Source organism: Arvicola amphibius, chromosome 10, assembly GCF_903992535.2.
Source record: "Arvicola amphibius chromosome 10, mArvAmp1.2, whole genome shotgun sequence".
In the NCBI taxonomy this organism is placed as follows: Eukaryota; Metazoa; Chordata; class Mammalia; order Rodentia; family Cricetidae; genus Arvicola; species Arvicola amphibius.
Window position 1 is genome coordinate 45,127,911 of NC_052056.1, and position 18,086 is coordinate 45,145,996.

At 42.5% G+C, this 18,086-nt stretch overlaps 1 protein-coding gene across 1 annotated transcript in view; it reads left to right on the forward strand.

Moving 5' to 3' along the window:
* Positions 1 to 28: 28 nt before the first annotated feature.
* The window catches only part of Ccdc191 (coiled-coil domain containing 191), a 66,792-nt gene continuing 48,734 nt past the window's right edge, over positions 29 to 18,086 (forward strand). Inside the window, exons 1-6 of the mRNA XM_038344392.2 lie at positions 29 to 280; positions 2,388 to 2,426; positions 9,268 to 9,409; positions 14,500 to 14,637; positions 15,912 to 16,090; positions 17,420 to 17,643. Coding sequence (XP_038200320.2) covers positions 29 to 280; positions 2,388 to 2,426; positions 9,268 to 9,409; positions 14,500 to 14,637; positions 15,912 to 16,090; positions 17,420 to 17,643 — 974 coding nt within the window. The remainder of the gene's footprint in view (positions 281 to 2,387; positions 2,427 to 9,267; positions 9,410 to 14,499; positions 14,638 to 15,911; positions 16,091 to 17,419; positions 17,644 to 18,086) is intronic.

Consider the following 18,086-nt stretch of genomic DNA (forward strand, 5'->3'; position numbering starts at 1 on the left):
GACCCACCGATGCCATGGTAACTGGGCAATGAGAGCTGCCCGCGCAATGCTTCCTGGGAGGAGTAGTTCCAGAATGTCCGACCCCTGTCTAACTGGTAGGTGGTGGAACTACAACTCCCAGCATTACCCAAATGCAGCCTGTGACAAGGAGCAATTGTCACTGTTGTGGCCTAAGTCTAGGCCAGAACTTGAAATACTGCTGGCGTCCCAGGAAAGGTCTTCAAAGAACAGAATGGAGCTGAGTCGCTGGAAACGGTTTTCAAGGAAGCTGAATGCCAAGGTGATCCCAATCGGAAGCTTTGAGAAACACGGGCCGGCCCTAGGCGTCACACTGTCCTGAAAGCCTGCCGCTTCCCTCCCTGCGGTTCCTCACTCTTCCCCCGGGGGCATCCTTACCTGGCCTTGGCTGACCTGGAGCCCGCACAGCTCTGAGAATGTGGTTCTAGGAGCCTTAGGGTCTGTGTACTCACCACTCTGGTGGACAAAAACCTGTAAGGATTGTTCCCATCTAAGCGGAGAGGTCTACTAGTGCCCATTAGGGTGAGGGAAATTTGCCCCTCATCCTTACCTCCAATAGCAGTTTTAGGAAACTTTCGGCACATTTCTTCCTCTCCCTTTCAAATCTTAGGTAAGGGAATTTTGAAAGGAAGAAAACAAATCACATTAAGTTCTCTGCTGTTATCCCTTATATCCCCCCCTTCCAGTTTTACATCAGACATCTAAAATGAACCCAGAATTCCAAGTGGTTTTATCTCAATTCTTTATCCATATGGTTATTTCTAAATTCCACCAGCGCTCAGCGATAGATCCTGCCTTTATCTGTTACCTCTTCTGTACACTAGCTGCCAAAGACACACACACACTCAGAACCCGACAGTGCCGTTTTAAACTCGGAACAGACAAAAGTGACGTGCAAAGTCACAGTCATACCAAGTGCGCTTTCCAGAATGTGACCTTGTTAACAGTCACAAAAATAAACGCTTTCGATGTAAGTGAGAGAACATCGAGACGGATGGGCGTCTACTTCCAGCTGCAGAGCAGCTCCACCAGCTGTTTTCACCCCTCGCTTACGGTTTCCTGTAAGAAGAAAGACAATCCTCGAGACGTGTGGCTTTTGTGGGGGGCCGGGGCAGCCATTCTTGTGGGTTCTTTTCTAAATATAGAAACAATGTACACAGGGCACCTTCCACTTAGTGAAAATCATGTTCCTGATGCTAGAGGGCGGAGGCCAGAGCATTCGAGAGTGGGAACTGAGGCCGCTTCACCTGCAAAGTAGCAGTTGCATAATAATGGGCCCAAAATAGCTTCTGAACATAGATTTGATGATGAAAGGTAAAAAATTTGGGACAACTTGGAACTACAAAAAGAGGAATTTCTCTCTCTCTCTCTCTTTTTTTTTTGCTGATAGTGCTCATTACTGTCTAGAGGATAAAGAAAGTAAAAACACAAGAGCGCCTTGAAATTCAGCTGTGTTTGAATAGGCTCGGCTCGCTCTTTGTTGCAGTGGCAGGTTACGCAGCAGAGCAGCTGCTTTAGTGTGTGTAAGGGGAGCTGAAGGCGGAGTGTTAGAGAAATGAAGGCGACCGTCATGTCTTTCCCACCAACTTCCACGTGCCCGTTACTTTGCTCTCCCGTCATTTTTATTTTCAAATACCTGATTTTTTTCCCTCAAAGCAAATATCTCTGTTTGCTCAATGATTATTAGAGGGAGAGAGAGAGAGAGAGAGAGAGAGAGAGAGAGAGAGAGAGAGAGAGAGAGAGAGAGAGTTCTGTAAGCTTCTGGGAGTCACAGAGAATACAGAGGAGGATCCACGAGGCCTGATTTCTTGTTTCAAGTTAATATCTCATCTGGGTAGAGATCATTTTCTTCATTATATGGTTGGTGCAAGTATACAAGTTGAGTGATATAATTGTGTTCTACACCCACTCTTTTTAGACCAAATATTATCTCAGGTGTAGGAAGGACAGGAAGGCATCTGGCTACTTGTGCAAACAGGAAAGAAAGGACCACAGTCTTTAAGCAGAAAATTATACAGAGAGGTGAATTAACCAGCGTTAGTATGGGTTTCACGAGGAGTGTTAACATCTAGCATTTCTGCATCTTGACTCTTAGCATTGGAGAACTTAAAAATACAATGCTGATGCTTAGACTGCTGATCAGTTACATTACAGTTCAAGGTAGATTACACAGAAGTAGCACAGATGTCCTGGACAATCTTCCTGTCTCTTCTGCCTTGGTTCAGTGTGCTCTCATTGCTAGCTGGTGCTGAACTTGCCAACGCAAAGTTTGGAGGAAGGGATGAAGGATATGTTTCCACCTGTGCTAGTGGGAAGGATGCTGACAAAGCGGTTGCTGTGCATTAATACTTTGTTTCTATTTTCTACAGTCTGAATTTGACACTGACAATGTGGAACACTGGGTTAAGGTAAGGCTTTTCACAATCAGAACAGAAAGAGGTGAGAGTCGGACATAAGGACATAAGGACAGATCTCCAGTGTGCATGTGCATGGCTGTTGTTATTCCCACATGATTATGTATGTTACCCCAATTTTATATTTTTAACATCTTTTATTATTCCGTGGGTTTTCATGAGAGGGCTTAAGTATAAATGACGAGAAAACACATAGATTTGCCTTTCATCTGGCATGCCTATCTCATAAAGAGGCCAAAGGAGTAAGAAAAGAGAGGCCGTGGGAGAGAATGCTGTAGCCTTCTTCAGACACAAGGAAGACTATTCTGTAGTTACTTTAATATGGGGACCCATTGGCGAGAGCAAGATGGGTATCACCAGAATTCTCTAATGCCTAGAGCAATCCAAAAGTGGAGAGAGAGTTTTCACAAGGAGGCGTGTTCTCCATCACTGGAGTATCGAAGTACAGTGCTGTATTGTTGTATTTTAATAAAATACACCTTGCCTGAAGATCAGAGGCAAAGCTAAAGCCAGTAGAGGCCATGCGATGGTGACACATACCTTTAATCCCAGCACTCAGGAGGCAGAGGCAGGTGGATCTCTGTGATTCTGAGGCCAGCCTGGTCTACAAAGCAAGTTCCAGGACAGACTCCAAAGCTACACAGAGAAACCCTGTCTTGCAAAAACAAAAACAAAAACAAAAACAAAAGACCAGAGGGAATATAAAATGAGAGGAGGGAGAGGTTTCGTCTGCTTAGTCTGCAGTCGCACAGCCTTGCTAGAGGTAGGATTTCTCTGGGGGCTTGGCTGCTTTGCTTTTCCGGTTTTTGGGTTGAACCCCAATATCTCACTCCAGCTTGTTATTATTCATGCTACATTGGAGTAAACTCTAAAATTTCACGTAATGTTCAGCTAATAAAGAATATGTTTGAGCATCCATTGAGAGGGAGTTGGTTTAGATAACTCCCATAGAAACTGGTATTATCCATGACTTCCTGACCTATGACATCCTCCAGTCATGAGATGTTTGTTTTTCATTTTGGTGCTATTTGAATTGACAGTGCCTTTAAAACACTTAAGGGGCGCACCCCTGAGTGCCAGCCTAGCAGTTTGCTGTAATCAATTTATTTGTGTAGCACATGGTTCAAAATCATGTAATATTTTCCAGAGAATATTCTGTCTTAGTTGACAGGCATTGTGGGCATTAGGCGAGATAGATCCCAGGTTACCTGTATTTGCGTTTAGCTATTTATTCATTTTGTTACTATTTGTTAAGTGCCTACCAAATACAAGCTCAGTGTGTTGAGTACCAGCGCTAAAATGAGACACAGACCAGAGTCTATAGCCCAGTGGTACCTGAAAAACCTACTTAGAGCTGGTGAGAGACCTAACGATATAAGGGAAGCATGTGGTGGGAGACATTAATGTCTATGGGGCTAGGGAAGACTTCCTGCCCACTGCAGAAGCTCTGTCTCAGAAGACAGCTAAAATGATTACATCCTGAGTGCCAACCTCTGGGAGACCACTTAACCTCTAGGAAACCTAGCTTGCCCGTCAGTGTCCAGAGTCCCAGTACTGAGTTCCCGCAGGGCTCAATCACACGCCTACTTACCACCTCTTTCAGAAGGGAAGATTTAATGAGAACTCAAGGATAACATTCCATTTTGTCTTGTTTCTATGATTTTTCTCTTTCATATGGCTGTCAGCAATCTGGATTCAGATTTTTATCATTTCCCTAAATCTTCTGCAATGGCTTTTCCTCCATCCTGCCTTCAAATCTCCCATCTTGAAAAATCAGTAAGTTCTTATTTGACCCTGCAGTCTTTTCTGATTGTAGAATGTTTTTATTTTCTTATCCAGTATCTACGGATATATAGTGTGAGCTCTTGGCTTTTATATTTTCATTATTCTCTCCTGTCATAATTATTATTGCTTAGTCTCTGTTTCTTATTCAGCCAGCAATAAAACACACACACACACACACACACACACACACACGCACAATCCATTTACTTCACTTTCCATTTTACAAACTACTACCAGAAATGACTTCCTGACCAAATCCAGTCATTGTTGACAGCCGTCAAATGTCTCTAGTTTAATTTGGTAGCTGTGGCATCTGTTTTAGACACCCTCTAGTCCACTCTCTTTGTCCATTGGACTGTTTTCTCTTGATTCTCTTTTGCCTCTCTGTTTTACCTTTTTTTTCTTTCTGATTTTACTCCATAATATAACACAACTCTGGATAGACTCTGGATAGTTGCAGTCTTTCCTCCTAAACCCCGCAAATCCACACCTTTTCCAGCACAGCCGAGAATATGTTCAGGGGAAAGATGGCGAAGATAGAGAAAGGCCTTTCTTTAGAACAGCAAAGGAAGGTTTCCCAGTTGTATCATGGATTTAGCTGATGTAAGCAACCATAATTTTTTTATGATACAAAGAAAAATGGAGATTAAATGGAATCACCGCTGCGAAAGTGAAGGGCTGGGATTTGGGAATAAGACAGTAGCTGAATGTCCCCATGAGTAGGAAGGAAAGACGGTCCTTCTTGAAGGCCTTGTGTATGGAGGAGAGAATGGAAGACTTGATTGGGAATGAAACATGGAAATGGGGTGACAGTGTTGGAGGGGTGGTTAACAGCGTTTGTTTGGTTCAGTAATGAAACATCCTGTCAGCATGGTTCAGGTTAAGTGGGCTGACAAAGCAGAATTGTGGGAAGTGCTGTGGTCCAGCAGACCTTGATGCTGAGATGTTGATGAGCATCCACAGAGATGGAGAAATCACATGGAATTGGGCAGGTGCTTGGCTAGCACTGAATGTGGTGGTACTCTATGATTTATAATTCATCTTTAGCCTGTCTGGCTCATCTTACTCCAGTATATTTTCCTGCTTGACTAACCTTCCTAAACATGCGTTCTGTGTGCTGTCAGATACTGTCTCCTCCAGGTGGGCATCTGAGGTCCTCTGTCGGTCAGACTGTATCAGTTTATCCGAAACAGCCCATGTACTAGCACTCTGCATCCTTCCTCTCCCCCAGGTCTTTCTCCTTCCCCTCCATCAAGCAGGTCCTCCCTCTGCTTTGTTATTTGCTGATGCCTCTGCCTGGAATGTTTGTTACCTCTGAGACATGATCTAGATCCTCTTTGTACAACTCAGATTCCGTTGCCCCACATGCTAACCCCATCCTCGAATAGTTTCCTTTAGAATTATGTTATGTACACATTTATTAATAAAACATAAAATACTTGATTTTATAAAGAGTGACTTTTAAAAGAACTGGCACTTTCAAAGCTATATAAAACATAGGCAGATGAGGATATGTTAAACTCCTGTTTGTATCATCTGGTCTTAAGGAAATGAAATAGTATTTTGTAAAGGAACTTTTGTGGAACATAGCTTTTAACTAATAAGCTTCTTTTGGGGGCTGGAAAGGTGGCTCAGTCATTTAAGCATTTGTCTTATAAGCATGGGACCCTGAGTTAGGTTGCCAGAATCCATGTAAAAGACCAGACGTGGTGGTGGTGTAATTCCAGCTAGGGAAGTAGAGACACAGAGACAGGTGGATACCAGGGGCCCTCTGGCCATCCAGCAGAGCCTAACTGGTGGCTCCAATCCAGTAAAGAAGAACAGTACCCAAGGTTGTCCTCCGTCCTACACACATAGGTGCACACACACCTACTCTCTCTCTCTCTCTCTCTCTCTCTCTCTCTCTCTCTCTCTCTCTCTCTCTCTCACACACACACACACACACACATACACACACACACCGAGAGGCTATTTTCAGATCACTCTGTCTTACTTGAACTTTCTAAGAACGAACTGTTTGTGTCTGTCTCCCTTAGCATTGACTGGGTCGCTGGGGACCGAGCTAGTCTCCTGCCAGGACATACCGAAAAGGCAGGAGTAAGAGGACACAAACGAATGAAATGCGCTCCAGACCCCTCTTAGCTCTTATGCATTCATTCTGGGGTAAAAAGATAATATTTAAGACAAAGTACTTAAAACACTATTCTAATCCTTAGTGTTATCTAGTATTTTAAATGCTTCTTTAAAACATTTCTTTTTACTCAGTTGCCATTTCCAGACCCCTTTTGAAGTATCAAGACTGGTTTTTCTCCTATTTCCCAAACTCACTACTATCTTCTAATAAGAACCTGGAGAGATGACTCATGGGGTGAAGGCACTTGCCGCCAAGCCCTAACCACCTGAGTTTGATTCCTGGGACCCCATTGTGAGAACTGACTTGTGCAAGTGGTCCTTTGCCATCCATCCACACATAAATAAAAATGAAATGTATGTAATAAAGTTTTCTCAAAAAGCTTTGCAAATTTCAATGAAATGGTATGTCATTTGGTTATCTCTTGGATTCATAGTCTAGAGAATTAAATCAAGTCTACAAATCTCGTTTCTTTTTCTTTTATTTTGTTTTATTGTTTGTTTAAAAATTAACGTTAATAACTTTATCTGTGTTTCTTTGTATGAGTGTATATACAAGCATAAACAGTATATATTAAATCATTTTTCTGCCAAGCCGTGGTGGTGCACACCTTTAATCCCAGCACTTGGGAGGCAGAGGCAGGTGGATCTTTGTGAGTTCAAGGCCAGCCTGGTCTACAGAGCAAGTTCCAGGACTGGCTCCATAGCTCCTGAGAAACCCTGTCTCAAAAAAAGTCATTTTTCTTAGAAGTTAAGGGTAGGCCTATGTCAATGTAATCATAATCAATGCCATAACATAAATCCAGATAACCCATGGCCTCTGAGAATTAACATGGGGGGAGCAGTCTCTATAGTGTGGCCTGGTGTTTCCCAATTCAGCTCTGATGAGATCATGAGATCATGTTTTTCTGTCTTATAGCACTCCTGTTCCCACTTCCCGTGCCCAGATTTTATCTTTGACTTTTAAACTTTACTTAGAGAAGTATATTCTGACATCCAGAACCTGACACAGGCAACACGAGAATTAGACAGCTCATCCTATAGCAAGTTTTTGCAAAGTTGTCGCCAAGCTTTCTACCAAGGGCACGAGGCAAAGTCATTTCCAAAATAGGTCAGGAGCACTATAAACACAGTAGCGCAGCATCTTTGAGTAAATTTCTAAGCCACCTCTTCCTTTACTAAGTATTTACTGGACACTGACCGAGTCCCAGCAAGACTCTGGTTGCTAGGCCTTCCGTGTGAAGAGGGAACTAGAGAGAGAGAAAGAGAGAGAGAGAGAGAGAGAGAGAGAGAGAGAGAGAGAGAGAGAGAGAGAGAGAGAGAGAGAGAGAGAGAGAGAGAACTGTAAAGAAATAAAAGACTCAGAGTCAGAGGGGAGGAGAAGCCGCGGAGAAGGTGCCTCAGGAGCAAATACTGCGGGGATGTGGGGATTGGTGGGAGGGGGTGCAGACTGAGAGGTGGTCATTTCCAAGGCCTGACGTGTGACACCTCTGCAGTATAGTATTTGAGAGTGGACCTACAAAGGGGTCAGTGTGGTTGACAGAAAGGTGAGCTGGTGAGATGCAGAGCCCACAAAGGGGTAGGGGCTCGGGACGTTGAAGCACCTGTAAGGACTTGTCCTAATGCTAATGGAAATATAGAAGTGTTTTGGGATGTGGCTTTCATGTGAAAGCGACCAGTTGCTGCTGTAAAGGCTCTTGCAGAACAGCCGTTAGGGAACTGTCACTCCTCGATGGAGCTGATCGCTGTGGAGATGCTGTGAAGGGGCAGTTTGTAAATGTGAAAACATTTCAAACATGTATGAGGAGGGAGGGAAGGAAGGAGAGGGGAAGAGCAAGGAAGAGAGAGAGAAATGGACAGAGAGATGAAGAGAGAGAAAGAGAAAGAGAGGCAGAGAGACTGACTTCAGGTTAAGGAAGACTCCAGAGTTTTCACCTGAAGAACTGATCTTGAGTTGTCATTTGCCAGTGCCAGTCTGAAGAGTTTGCGCTCAGGGAGAACGTGGGATGCAGCTCTGTGAGGACACAGATGCCGGGCTTCGCCTATGAAGTAAAATGTTCCCTGCTCTGTCCAAAGTCACGATGCTTTGCTCAGCTCCTCATTCCCTTACCCGATCCCATGAATCTGGTCATGCTTTTATTAAACCCTTGTTGAGTTAGAACAGTCTAGATGACTACAGCGGTGCCTGTCTGCCTCAGTTTTAGTGAACCTGGGCCTTGCCTAATACACAGTGGCGGCCCCTTCTAGCTGTAGTAATCTGAGGCTTCAGCCTGTGGTTCCTGTTTACAAGTCCCAGTGGCACAGAAATTGATATCAGATGTTTGCTCGGAACTAAGTATTCAGTTTTCAGGATCCCATTGCCTATGCCTTAAACAAAAGTTACCCAAAGGGGACCAAAGAGGTAAAAGGAATGTGATCAAAGTGTGTTACATATGTATAAATGTGTCATAATGAAACCACTATTTTATACAATTAATACATGCTAATAAAAATAAGATTTATTTATTGTGCACATGTGTGTGTGTGTGTGTGTGTGTGCAGGCAGATGTACGTGTGTGTGCAGGTATACACATGCAATGGTACATGTGTGAAGGTCGGTTCTCTCCTGCCACCTTGTGGGGCCTGGGGATGAAGCTCAGGTTGTTGCCTGCACCTCTCATCAGCCCTGTTTTCCACTTACCTAAGCCTGAACGACATTCTTGTAAACACCAGGAATGCTGGCTAGAACTTGATGAACTGCTGCATTTAAGTCAACATTCTAGACAAAACTAAAATACTGCCTAGTGTTCCAACAACAGTGGGAAAATTAAAGAATCATACTAGCTGCTAGAAAAGCAGCTTCTCAAATTCTTTAACCCTAAACAAGGTTACTATCATTTAATGGATTTATTTCTTTCCTTTTTTTCCTGTTATTTTTAAGAGAGTGGAGAAAGCATCGGAATTTGCCATTTCAAATGAATATTTTACCAGAAATGCAGATTTACCTGGAATGCTTTGGCGACACACAGTAGATCTGGGAACATGTGAGCAAACAGAGTATCATGATGACATCTATGAAGAAGGTGAGGGGATGCATTTGCTGGTGTGACATTAGCAATTCTTAAAGCATAGCTCAGCACTCACTGAAAAACATGGAGTGAAAGCTGCTCTCACTGCATTCTTAGCTCCTAACCTTTGTTTCTCTACTGCCCTGAAGCTGATTCTGGAGTTAGCTCCATTACTACATGTAAGACTATGTGTCTGTCTGTCTGCCCACATACTGGTGTCTGCATGTTTATGAAGATGCCAGAGGAAGCCAGAGGCATCAGGTTCCCTGGAGCTGGAGACCCAGGTGGTTGTGAGCTGCCCGGTATGGGTGCTAGGAACTGAGCTTGGGTCCCTTGCAAGAGCAATGTGTACTTCTCTTAGCCATCTCCCCAGCCCCACCAGGCTGTATTTAAAGCCCACTTTATTTCCTAAATCTGAAGCAGCCACTGGCAGAGGCAGTTTAATATGCTAGCTAACCTGTGAGTGGTGTAAGGTGTTGGTCCTATGGCACAGATGGTAGCATGTTAATTTAATCTGGTTTTCTACTGGTGAATAGACATCAAGTTTATAAACCAATTTAATTCCTTGTAAAGAGGCTCTAAAACCATTTTAACTTTCTTGTCACCTCAAACTTCCCTTCGTTTGGGGAAGGGAACTTCAGCATTTTGATTGCTGAGTTACTGAAGAACTAAGTACCACCTAGGAATTCAAGGGACTGGGTGGAACCTGCAAAGGAGACTGGAAGGAGAGTCTCCAGGGAAGGGGGATGTCAAAGTTCTGTGCCCTGCAAGCCAGCTTCTGTTTGGATTTACATCCCCAATTATTTCATTGATCTCTTCATTTATTCGATGCATGCATATTGAAGTCTTGCTCCACTATAATAGGCACTAGAAGTTTTGATTATGAACAAGGAAAGTAAAGCTGTGCTTTCATGGAGTAAGCACTCTAGTGTAGGAATGAAGAGAATTAAAAGCAAATTATCAAGTAGTAGTCTGTTCAAAGCATCCCAGATAGAGGGCAAAGGGGTGTCAAGAGCTTTAAGTACAGACAAGCTTGGAGTACATGAGGAGCTGAAGGAAAGCCCTTGAGGCTGGTGCTTCTAGTAGACATGAGCATAAAGGAATGAGCAGGAGACACATCACATAGGTCATGATAGGTCTTGGAAAGAACTTAGATTTTATTCTGATTATAATAGGATGGGGCAGAAGTATAAGGGGCCGGTGATTTAAATATAGGGAAGCTGTTGGAGGGGTTTGGGTGAAAAGGTGATGTGGAATGTCCTCCTGTATGCTGTGAATATGTGCTTCTCTCATTGCTTGATAAATAAAGCTGCTTTGGCCTATAGCAAGGCAGGATAGGGGTAGATAGAAATCCAAGCAGAGATAGAGAAGAAGGACAGAGTCTGGGAGATGCTGCCAGCCAGCTGCTGAGGAAGCAAGACACATAGAAAATGAGGTAACAAGTGACAAGCTACATGGCAAAGCACAGATAAGAAATATGGGTTAATTTAAATGTAAGAGCTAGCTAGGAATAAGCCTGAGCTATCGGCCCAACTTTTACAACTAATATAAGCCTTTGAGTGTTTATTTGGAAACTGTCAGGCAGGCGAGAAACCTCCATTTACAAAAAGTGATAATGACTAGTCTCAAGTAGTTAGTAATTCCAGCAGTAAAGGAGATCTATGCTCTAATAGTCTTGCTCACCCCACCTTCCACCCAGTAACCATACACGATACACTTTAAGAGCCCTCAGAAACCTTACAGTTGAAGGAAATGTTGTCTTACTCCATTCCCCAAGCTTTCTAGCCCTTGGATGTTTTTTGGTGGGGAGAGGTATTTTATCCCTATAACACCTGCTGTCTCAAGAAGCTACTAGTCCATGCCAGCCTGTGCTGTTTCATGGGCTGAGTATGCTTTACAAAGGTTTGTTTTTGTTCTCTTCTCATCAGCTCTATTAATATTCTCCCATAAGTAGTGCTGTGGGGAGCATACTGTGAAAACCTCTGCTTTTCTTCTCACCCTTCCCAACCAGCTTAAGGAACTGTATAGTATAACGTCCAAAGGAAGTGCTCATTACAGTAAGTGGCATTAGTAGATACAATTGTTTTACATTCTAATTATGCAATAAAGTGCAACTTGTTGTACATGGGTTAATAATTGTCAGCTCCCTTTCTCTGCCTTCTTCTAGCATATTTGTTATACTTTGTTTCTACTGTCGTCCTCCCGGGTACCTTCCAGGACCCTTAGTGGATGCCTGAGATTGTAGATAATGCCAAGCCCTAGAGTTGTTTCATATACTTACATAGTCATGGTAAAATTTACTTCATAAATTAATCACAACAAGAGATTGATAATAAAATAATAAAACCAAACAATTATAATAAGCACTAGAGTCTGTGCACATCATCTCTCTTCAAGCATCTTCTTATACTGTACTCCCCACTGTTGCTGTGATGGTGTGCTGACATGGTACCTGAGCGGGTGATGAGGTGAGGTGAATGACCGAAGCACTGGGCTCTTATTTGAGGGCTCCGTGGACACTGTCACTACATTATTGCCACAGGCAATCAGTCTAACAAACGAGATGACAACTAATCTGTTTTAACTGACGTCAGTTTAACTGACGGCAGAGGGTATGACTGGTGTGGATGCCGGACAAAGGAACGACTCACATCCCAGGTGGAATGGCACAGACAGAACTTATTTTACTGCACTAGTAAACTAAGTGCAATTCAGAACTTAGGAATTATTTCTGGATTTTCCGTGTGATGTTTGTGGACTTTAGTGGACTTAGGTAACTAAACTGGAAAATGGAACTACAGATAAAGGGCCACTATTATCATTTGTTTTCTTCTGTTTTATCTATACTAAACATTTTTACATCCGTTATTATATAGGAATGCCTAATTACATCAGAACTATGAGATAATAGTAACAGCGGTGGAGGTAACACTAAGGGAGACGTGTTCCTCCTTTGAAATGCCCATGCCTTCCCATGCCTTAGACTGGGGAAGAGCTTTCTGATAATGATAAAAATGATAAAGATAATGTAATATAGTGTGAACATTTTCTCCTGCATCTACATGTAATTTTCTTTCTTTCATTTATTTTTGTTTTTTTATTCTTGCATGAGTTTATGAGTACCACACGGCATGTGACTACCAGCAGAGGCCGGGTCTGGATGGCTGCGAGCTGGCATGTAGTCCTGAGAACTGACCCAGGTCCTCTGTGACAGCAGCAAGTTCTCATGACCACTGAGCCATCTCTGCAGCCCCCTGCGAAGAGTTTCATAATGCCACTGAAGTGGGAGCTGGCTTTCAACACACGACACTCTGACTTTCCTTTGAGCTCGGGGTCTCTCCTCGCTGTTCAGCTTCCCTGCTTGTGCCTTACCTCATCAACTTCTGAAACGTTGATTTCCTGGGTTTTCAGCTTTTTTAGCTCTTCTCTATCTGCTTTCTTCATCTGGTAATATCTTCCTGTCCTGAGACTTCAGACACCATCTGTATGCTAACAACTCTCATTCGCTTCTTCAGTTTGGCCCCATCCCATGAAATCTCAAGTATTGCCACAAGGATCAGCTTGACCTCCCAATTTGGTTATCTCATGAACACCTCATACCCGATATCACTAAGGCTTCCCCCAAACCTGCTGCTTCTTTGTCCTTCACGCTTCTCAGTGAATGCATCTCTATTCTTCCAGTTAAGCTAAGCACTCTGAAGATTTCGCTTCCTTCATTCCCTGTTTATCAGCAAATCATGTCAACTTCATCTCAATATTTTCTAGACTGTGGCCATGTTTAATTGCTCGACCCTGAGACCAAACCATTGTCACCTCTTTACAGTCTCTAGTATTCATCTCCTAGCTAACATCTTCTTTGCTTACCCCATGTAGTCTGTTTTAGCAGAGAAGTCAAAGTGATCCTCTTAAAATACATCACTTCTTGCCCTGGAAAGATTCCCAGCACCCGGATGACAGCTGAGAACCGTCTGTAGCTCCAGCTCCAGAGCGCCTGATGCCCTCTTCTCATCTCTGCAAGCATCGGGCACTACACAGTGCACAACCACACATGCCGGCAAAACCCCCATACATAAAAATAAAATAAAGAAAATTTAAAAATAAATAGATTAAAAAACAAAACAAAAATCAGGCATGGTAGCACACACCTTTAATCCTAGTACTTCAGAGGCAGAGGCAGGTGGGTCTCTGTGAGTTCAAGGTCAGCATGGTCTAAATAGTGAATTTCAGGTCAGCCAGAGCTACACAGTGAGGTCCTGTCTCAAAAGGGGAGAGGGGTGCTTTTTACTCCCAACCCTCCTGCAGCTTCTCATGCTTTAGAGTAGCAGACAGTACCTAGAATGGTGTCAGGACTCTAAACAGAAGGGTTTCAGCTTCAGGACTTCTGACATTGGGGGCCAGAGTATTTTTGCTGTGTGGACGCTATCTTGTGAGCAGGGTATTTAGCAGCATCCTAGTCTCGACACACTGGATACTGTTGCCACTTGCCCTCTTTGTGACAACCAGAAATGACTGTGTTTCAGATGAGGGTTAAGATCACCCTCGCTGATCAGCGCTGCGCTCAGCACAGTGATCACCTCTTCCATCTCATCTGTTCAGCCCTCATTTCTCCAGCCACACTGCCCTGCTAGTGACTTTTCCAGCCCTCTAGACACTCATGAAGTAGGACCTTTGACCGTGCTCTCCCCCTGCATGGTGCAATATTCCCTTATATATCAGCATGGCTCACTCCCTCCTTTGCTCGGGTATCGTCTTTTTGGCCCCCCAACTTAAAACTATAGCAACCAGTCTCCATCTCTTGGTTCCTTACGTTGTCTTTATCTTGTTTGTTTTGTCATTTCCCCTGATCAGACTGTTGGCTTCATGTTGGTGTCATTACCCCTGATCAGACTGTTGGCTTCATGTTGGTGACATTACCCTTGATTAGACTGTTGGCTTCATGTTGGTGACATTTCTTTTTCCCGTTTTGTTTCTCATTCTATTCCTAATGCCTTGTCACGTAATGGATGTTGAGGTGATAATGAGGGAATGGATGAATAAATGGAAACAGCAATAGAGGAACCTGTAAGTCACTGAAATACTAAAAGATGTTTTTGTTCTATTGATAGCCCAGGAGCTCGTCAATGACTGGTTAGACAATAAACTTAAACAAGAATTAGCAAGTGATGGAGAAGGGGAGAACACTGTGCCAAGCAGCCCTCCTGTGCCCGATGCCCATGGCCATCTGAAGTATGACAAGTTTGATGGTAAGAACTTATCTGGTTCTTCTAAGCTTTAACATCTAATGAATGTTCCTAAGAAATGTTTTTTATTGTTTTAAATAATAAATAATACATTTGGCTCATGTATGTTTGGTTTATCTTTGTGAATTTAATTTTTCTTGATTGGGTATAAATCTTCTTCGCTATATCCCTAGTAAGTTCCTATTGCTTTTTAAAATTAAAATATTCCATTATTTATAATTTTGTCTATGAATTTATATAGCAATTAAAAGTGTCTCTTGCCCATATATCATTAGATAACTATTTACTTTGTCAGAGAACACACTTAAATATTCACATATCATTTTATAATTATAAAAATGCTACTTATGTTTTGATTCATTTTCACATATAAAAGAGGCTATTTCTCTTCTCAGGATTTTTCCTTTCTTTTCTTCTTTTGTACAAGTTGTCAGACAAATGAAATAACAAACTTATAATGGGTTCTCTATTGTACCTTAAGGTTTAGGGTTTTTTTGATTTTTATTTTTGTTTTCCTATGAGGATGGATTTGTGGAGGACAACTTTCCACTCCTGATTCAGAGCCTTGCTGAAACAAGCTGGTGGCATTGCTCTTGTTAGGACTCTATAAAAATCCCAGCTAGGAAATCATGGTCATGAGCTCGGAAAGCTAGAAGAATACTTTAATTTCACCTCGTCTAACTGGTCAGTGTCTGTAGTCAGTAGGCAAACACACACTAACCCTACTACTTCACTACTGTTCAAATGGCTTAAAGTTAAGATGGCCATGCCAAGCCTGGGTAAGGGTGTGGGGGAACTGGGACACTGTCACAGGACTGGTGGGATGTAGACTTGCATTCCACTTTGGATGGCAGTTTGATAATTTCTTTAAAAGTTTAGTGTGTACACATCATAACCTGTACCCACAGTATAGCCATTCTACTGCAGCTAGTCGAAGAAAATGGATAAAAACCAGGCCTAAAAGCTACCACATGCTTGGGTAAGAGCTATACCACTGAGCTATATCCTGGGGTCAGATGAGGGTTGATTTTAAGCAGGAGAGTTTTGAGGTTGTTTAGATTTTAGATCTGACTGTGAAGAGGTTCTTAGTGACTTGGCTGAGGCATTTCCTGGTGAATGGAGCTTTGCCCTTTTACCTGAAGGTGCGTGCTGAGGGCCGCACTCGTCAACTGGCATTGCTACTTCCTACTTGTCAATACAACTTTGTATTTTTCGGAATTTTTATGTAAATACGAATATCATTTTTTAATTCCCCTTTTGCTGTTTTTTACTCCTAGACTTATGTGGCTATTTGGAGGAAGAAGAGGAGAGCGCCACTGTTCAGAAATTTATAGAGCATCTGCTCCATAAAGAGGTGGTGGATTCTGAGATGGTGGAAGAGCTTGGAAGGGAGGAAAACCAAGGCAAGAGGCGGCAGAAGGACCCTCGTCTTACCATGGAGATGAGACATAAGCAGGTGGGAGGGAAAACAAAATTAAAATGGATAACAGGAAGCAGTCTTTGTGTAACACATTTAATAAGCTTAAATAAAGACTTAGGCTTTATTATGAAAAGGGTGCCATCTGTGGTTTGGTAAGGAAGAATAAAAATAAAATATAAGAACTTCAGAAGAAAAATAATTCTCATAAACTGAGAGTAGGAAACAATTTATTTAAGAAATAACCAAAATTAGAGTAATTGATTTTGACCAGTTGAGTGTTGAACTAAACTTTATTAGTGTGAATGTGGCACTCCGATTATAAATATGTAGATTGCATTTGCTCCAATTTGGTCTTTGAATGGTGACATTAATATATTATCATGAATATTCTGCTGGATATTATAAGGATAATTCTTTTCTAGACAACTAAAATTCACTCATTTTGTGATTATAATTTGAAAAGGAGGACAGATCTGAATTAAATCTAGTTCAGCTGTTTTGAATTGGAAAGGCATATGGGAACTTTCCTTCCTCTCAAAGGAATAGTAGGTAATAGAGGAAAAGGCGATCTCCATGCCTTGCAAAGGAGTTTTGGGAACTCAGAATGACCCTGTCTTTGCCATGTGACCAAGACCGAGACTGAATTGGCACTATTACCTATAGATGTGTGGGCTGTCTTTTTACGTAACTAGATTTCTGATTACACATTTTGAAAATTCACTGTTTTGAAGCATTAAAGTTTGGGAATGTTGGAAAAATAGGAGAAGTGGGATTCTGGTTTGACAGAAGGGAGGAGAGAAGGTTCAGTAGCGCATATGCCTATTGCCTGTAAGCCTTAGAAAACTAGAGGGTTAGAGGGGGTAAAGTTACGGCGGGAGCCAGGAGCTGAAGAATTAGTGTTGAAAAGGATGAATGTGCTTGCTTAGAATTATCCACAAAGGTCTTGCTTTTGACTTTCAAATGTGACATACTTAAATAAAGACAGAAATGGGTAGAGCCCTGCAGTGCTCTTTAGGGCAATGGATTACTGTTCTGTCCCGCAGAGTGTAACTACCATAATGTATCATTGTTCTCTCCTAAAAGATTGTTAAAGTACAAAATCTTATATATACACAGGACAAACTTGAGAACGGGACATCATTTCTAAATAAGACTCCAAAGCTTGAGCTCCGACCCCTCTATTGTGCTCAGCTTTTCGTCACACAGGTCACCCGGATGCTGAGAGTCCTCTTCATCTGTTTGTAGAACTTTGTATTGGTTTTCACCCAGGAAGCAAATAAACAGTGGGGTTCTGGGTGAGAATGTTGCACACTGGTTGTATTCTGAACTTCAAAATCTGTCCATTCTACTTGTGGTTTTTCTAAGGTAAAAGAAAATCGCTTACGGCACGAGAAGCAGCTGGAGTTGCAGAGAAGGGAAAATGCCGTGAAGAAAGCAGCCTTCCTGGAGGCTCAGTGTCTAGTGCAGGAAGAGAAGAGAAGGAAGGCTCTGCTGGCCAAGAAAGAGAAGGAAGGGGTCCAGAGAGAGATGGTAAAGCTGCGCAGGGAGATCCTGGAGAGGAGGCGCACGGTGGAGGACGCGTGGAAAGCGTAAGCCCGTGTCATGAGCATTGCAGAGGATGTCTATTTAAGCAGCCATATCAGAAGTACTCTCAAGTGTTAAAGATGTTCTAACATTGCAAACACTGCACACAAAAGAGGAGAGCACCTCCTGCTCCACCATCATAACAAATCACTTTCATTTTTCCATGTTTTCTCTTGGTTTTGATCTTACATATTTAATTACAATCATTAAGTACATTTAATTTGTTATTTTGCTGTACCACACAGGCCTGGAGTCCTGAATGTATGTACTATCCCCCTGTATTGCTGTACCATAACATATGATGGCCCTGTCCTATATTGCTAAACACTTTAGCTATATAAAATGTGTTGCCAACAGAGCTTGAGAGATGGCTCAGTAGTTAGGAGCACTTAATGTTTTTCTGGAAAAACTGAGTTCTCCTTCTAGAACTGTTGACATTTGCTCCAGG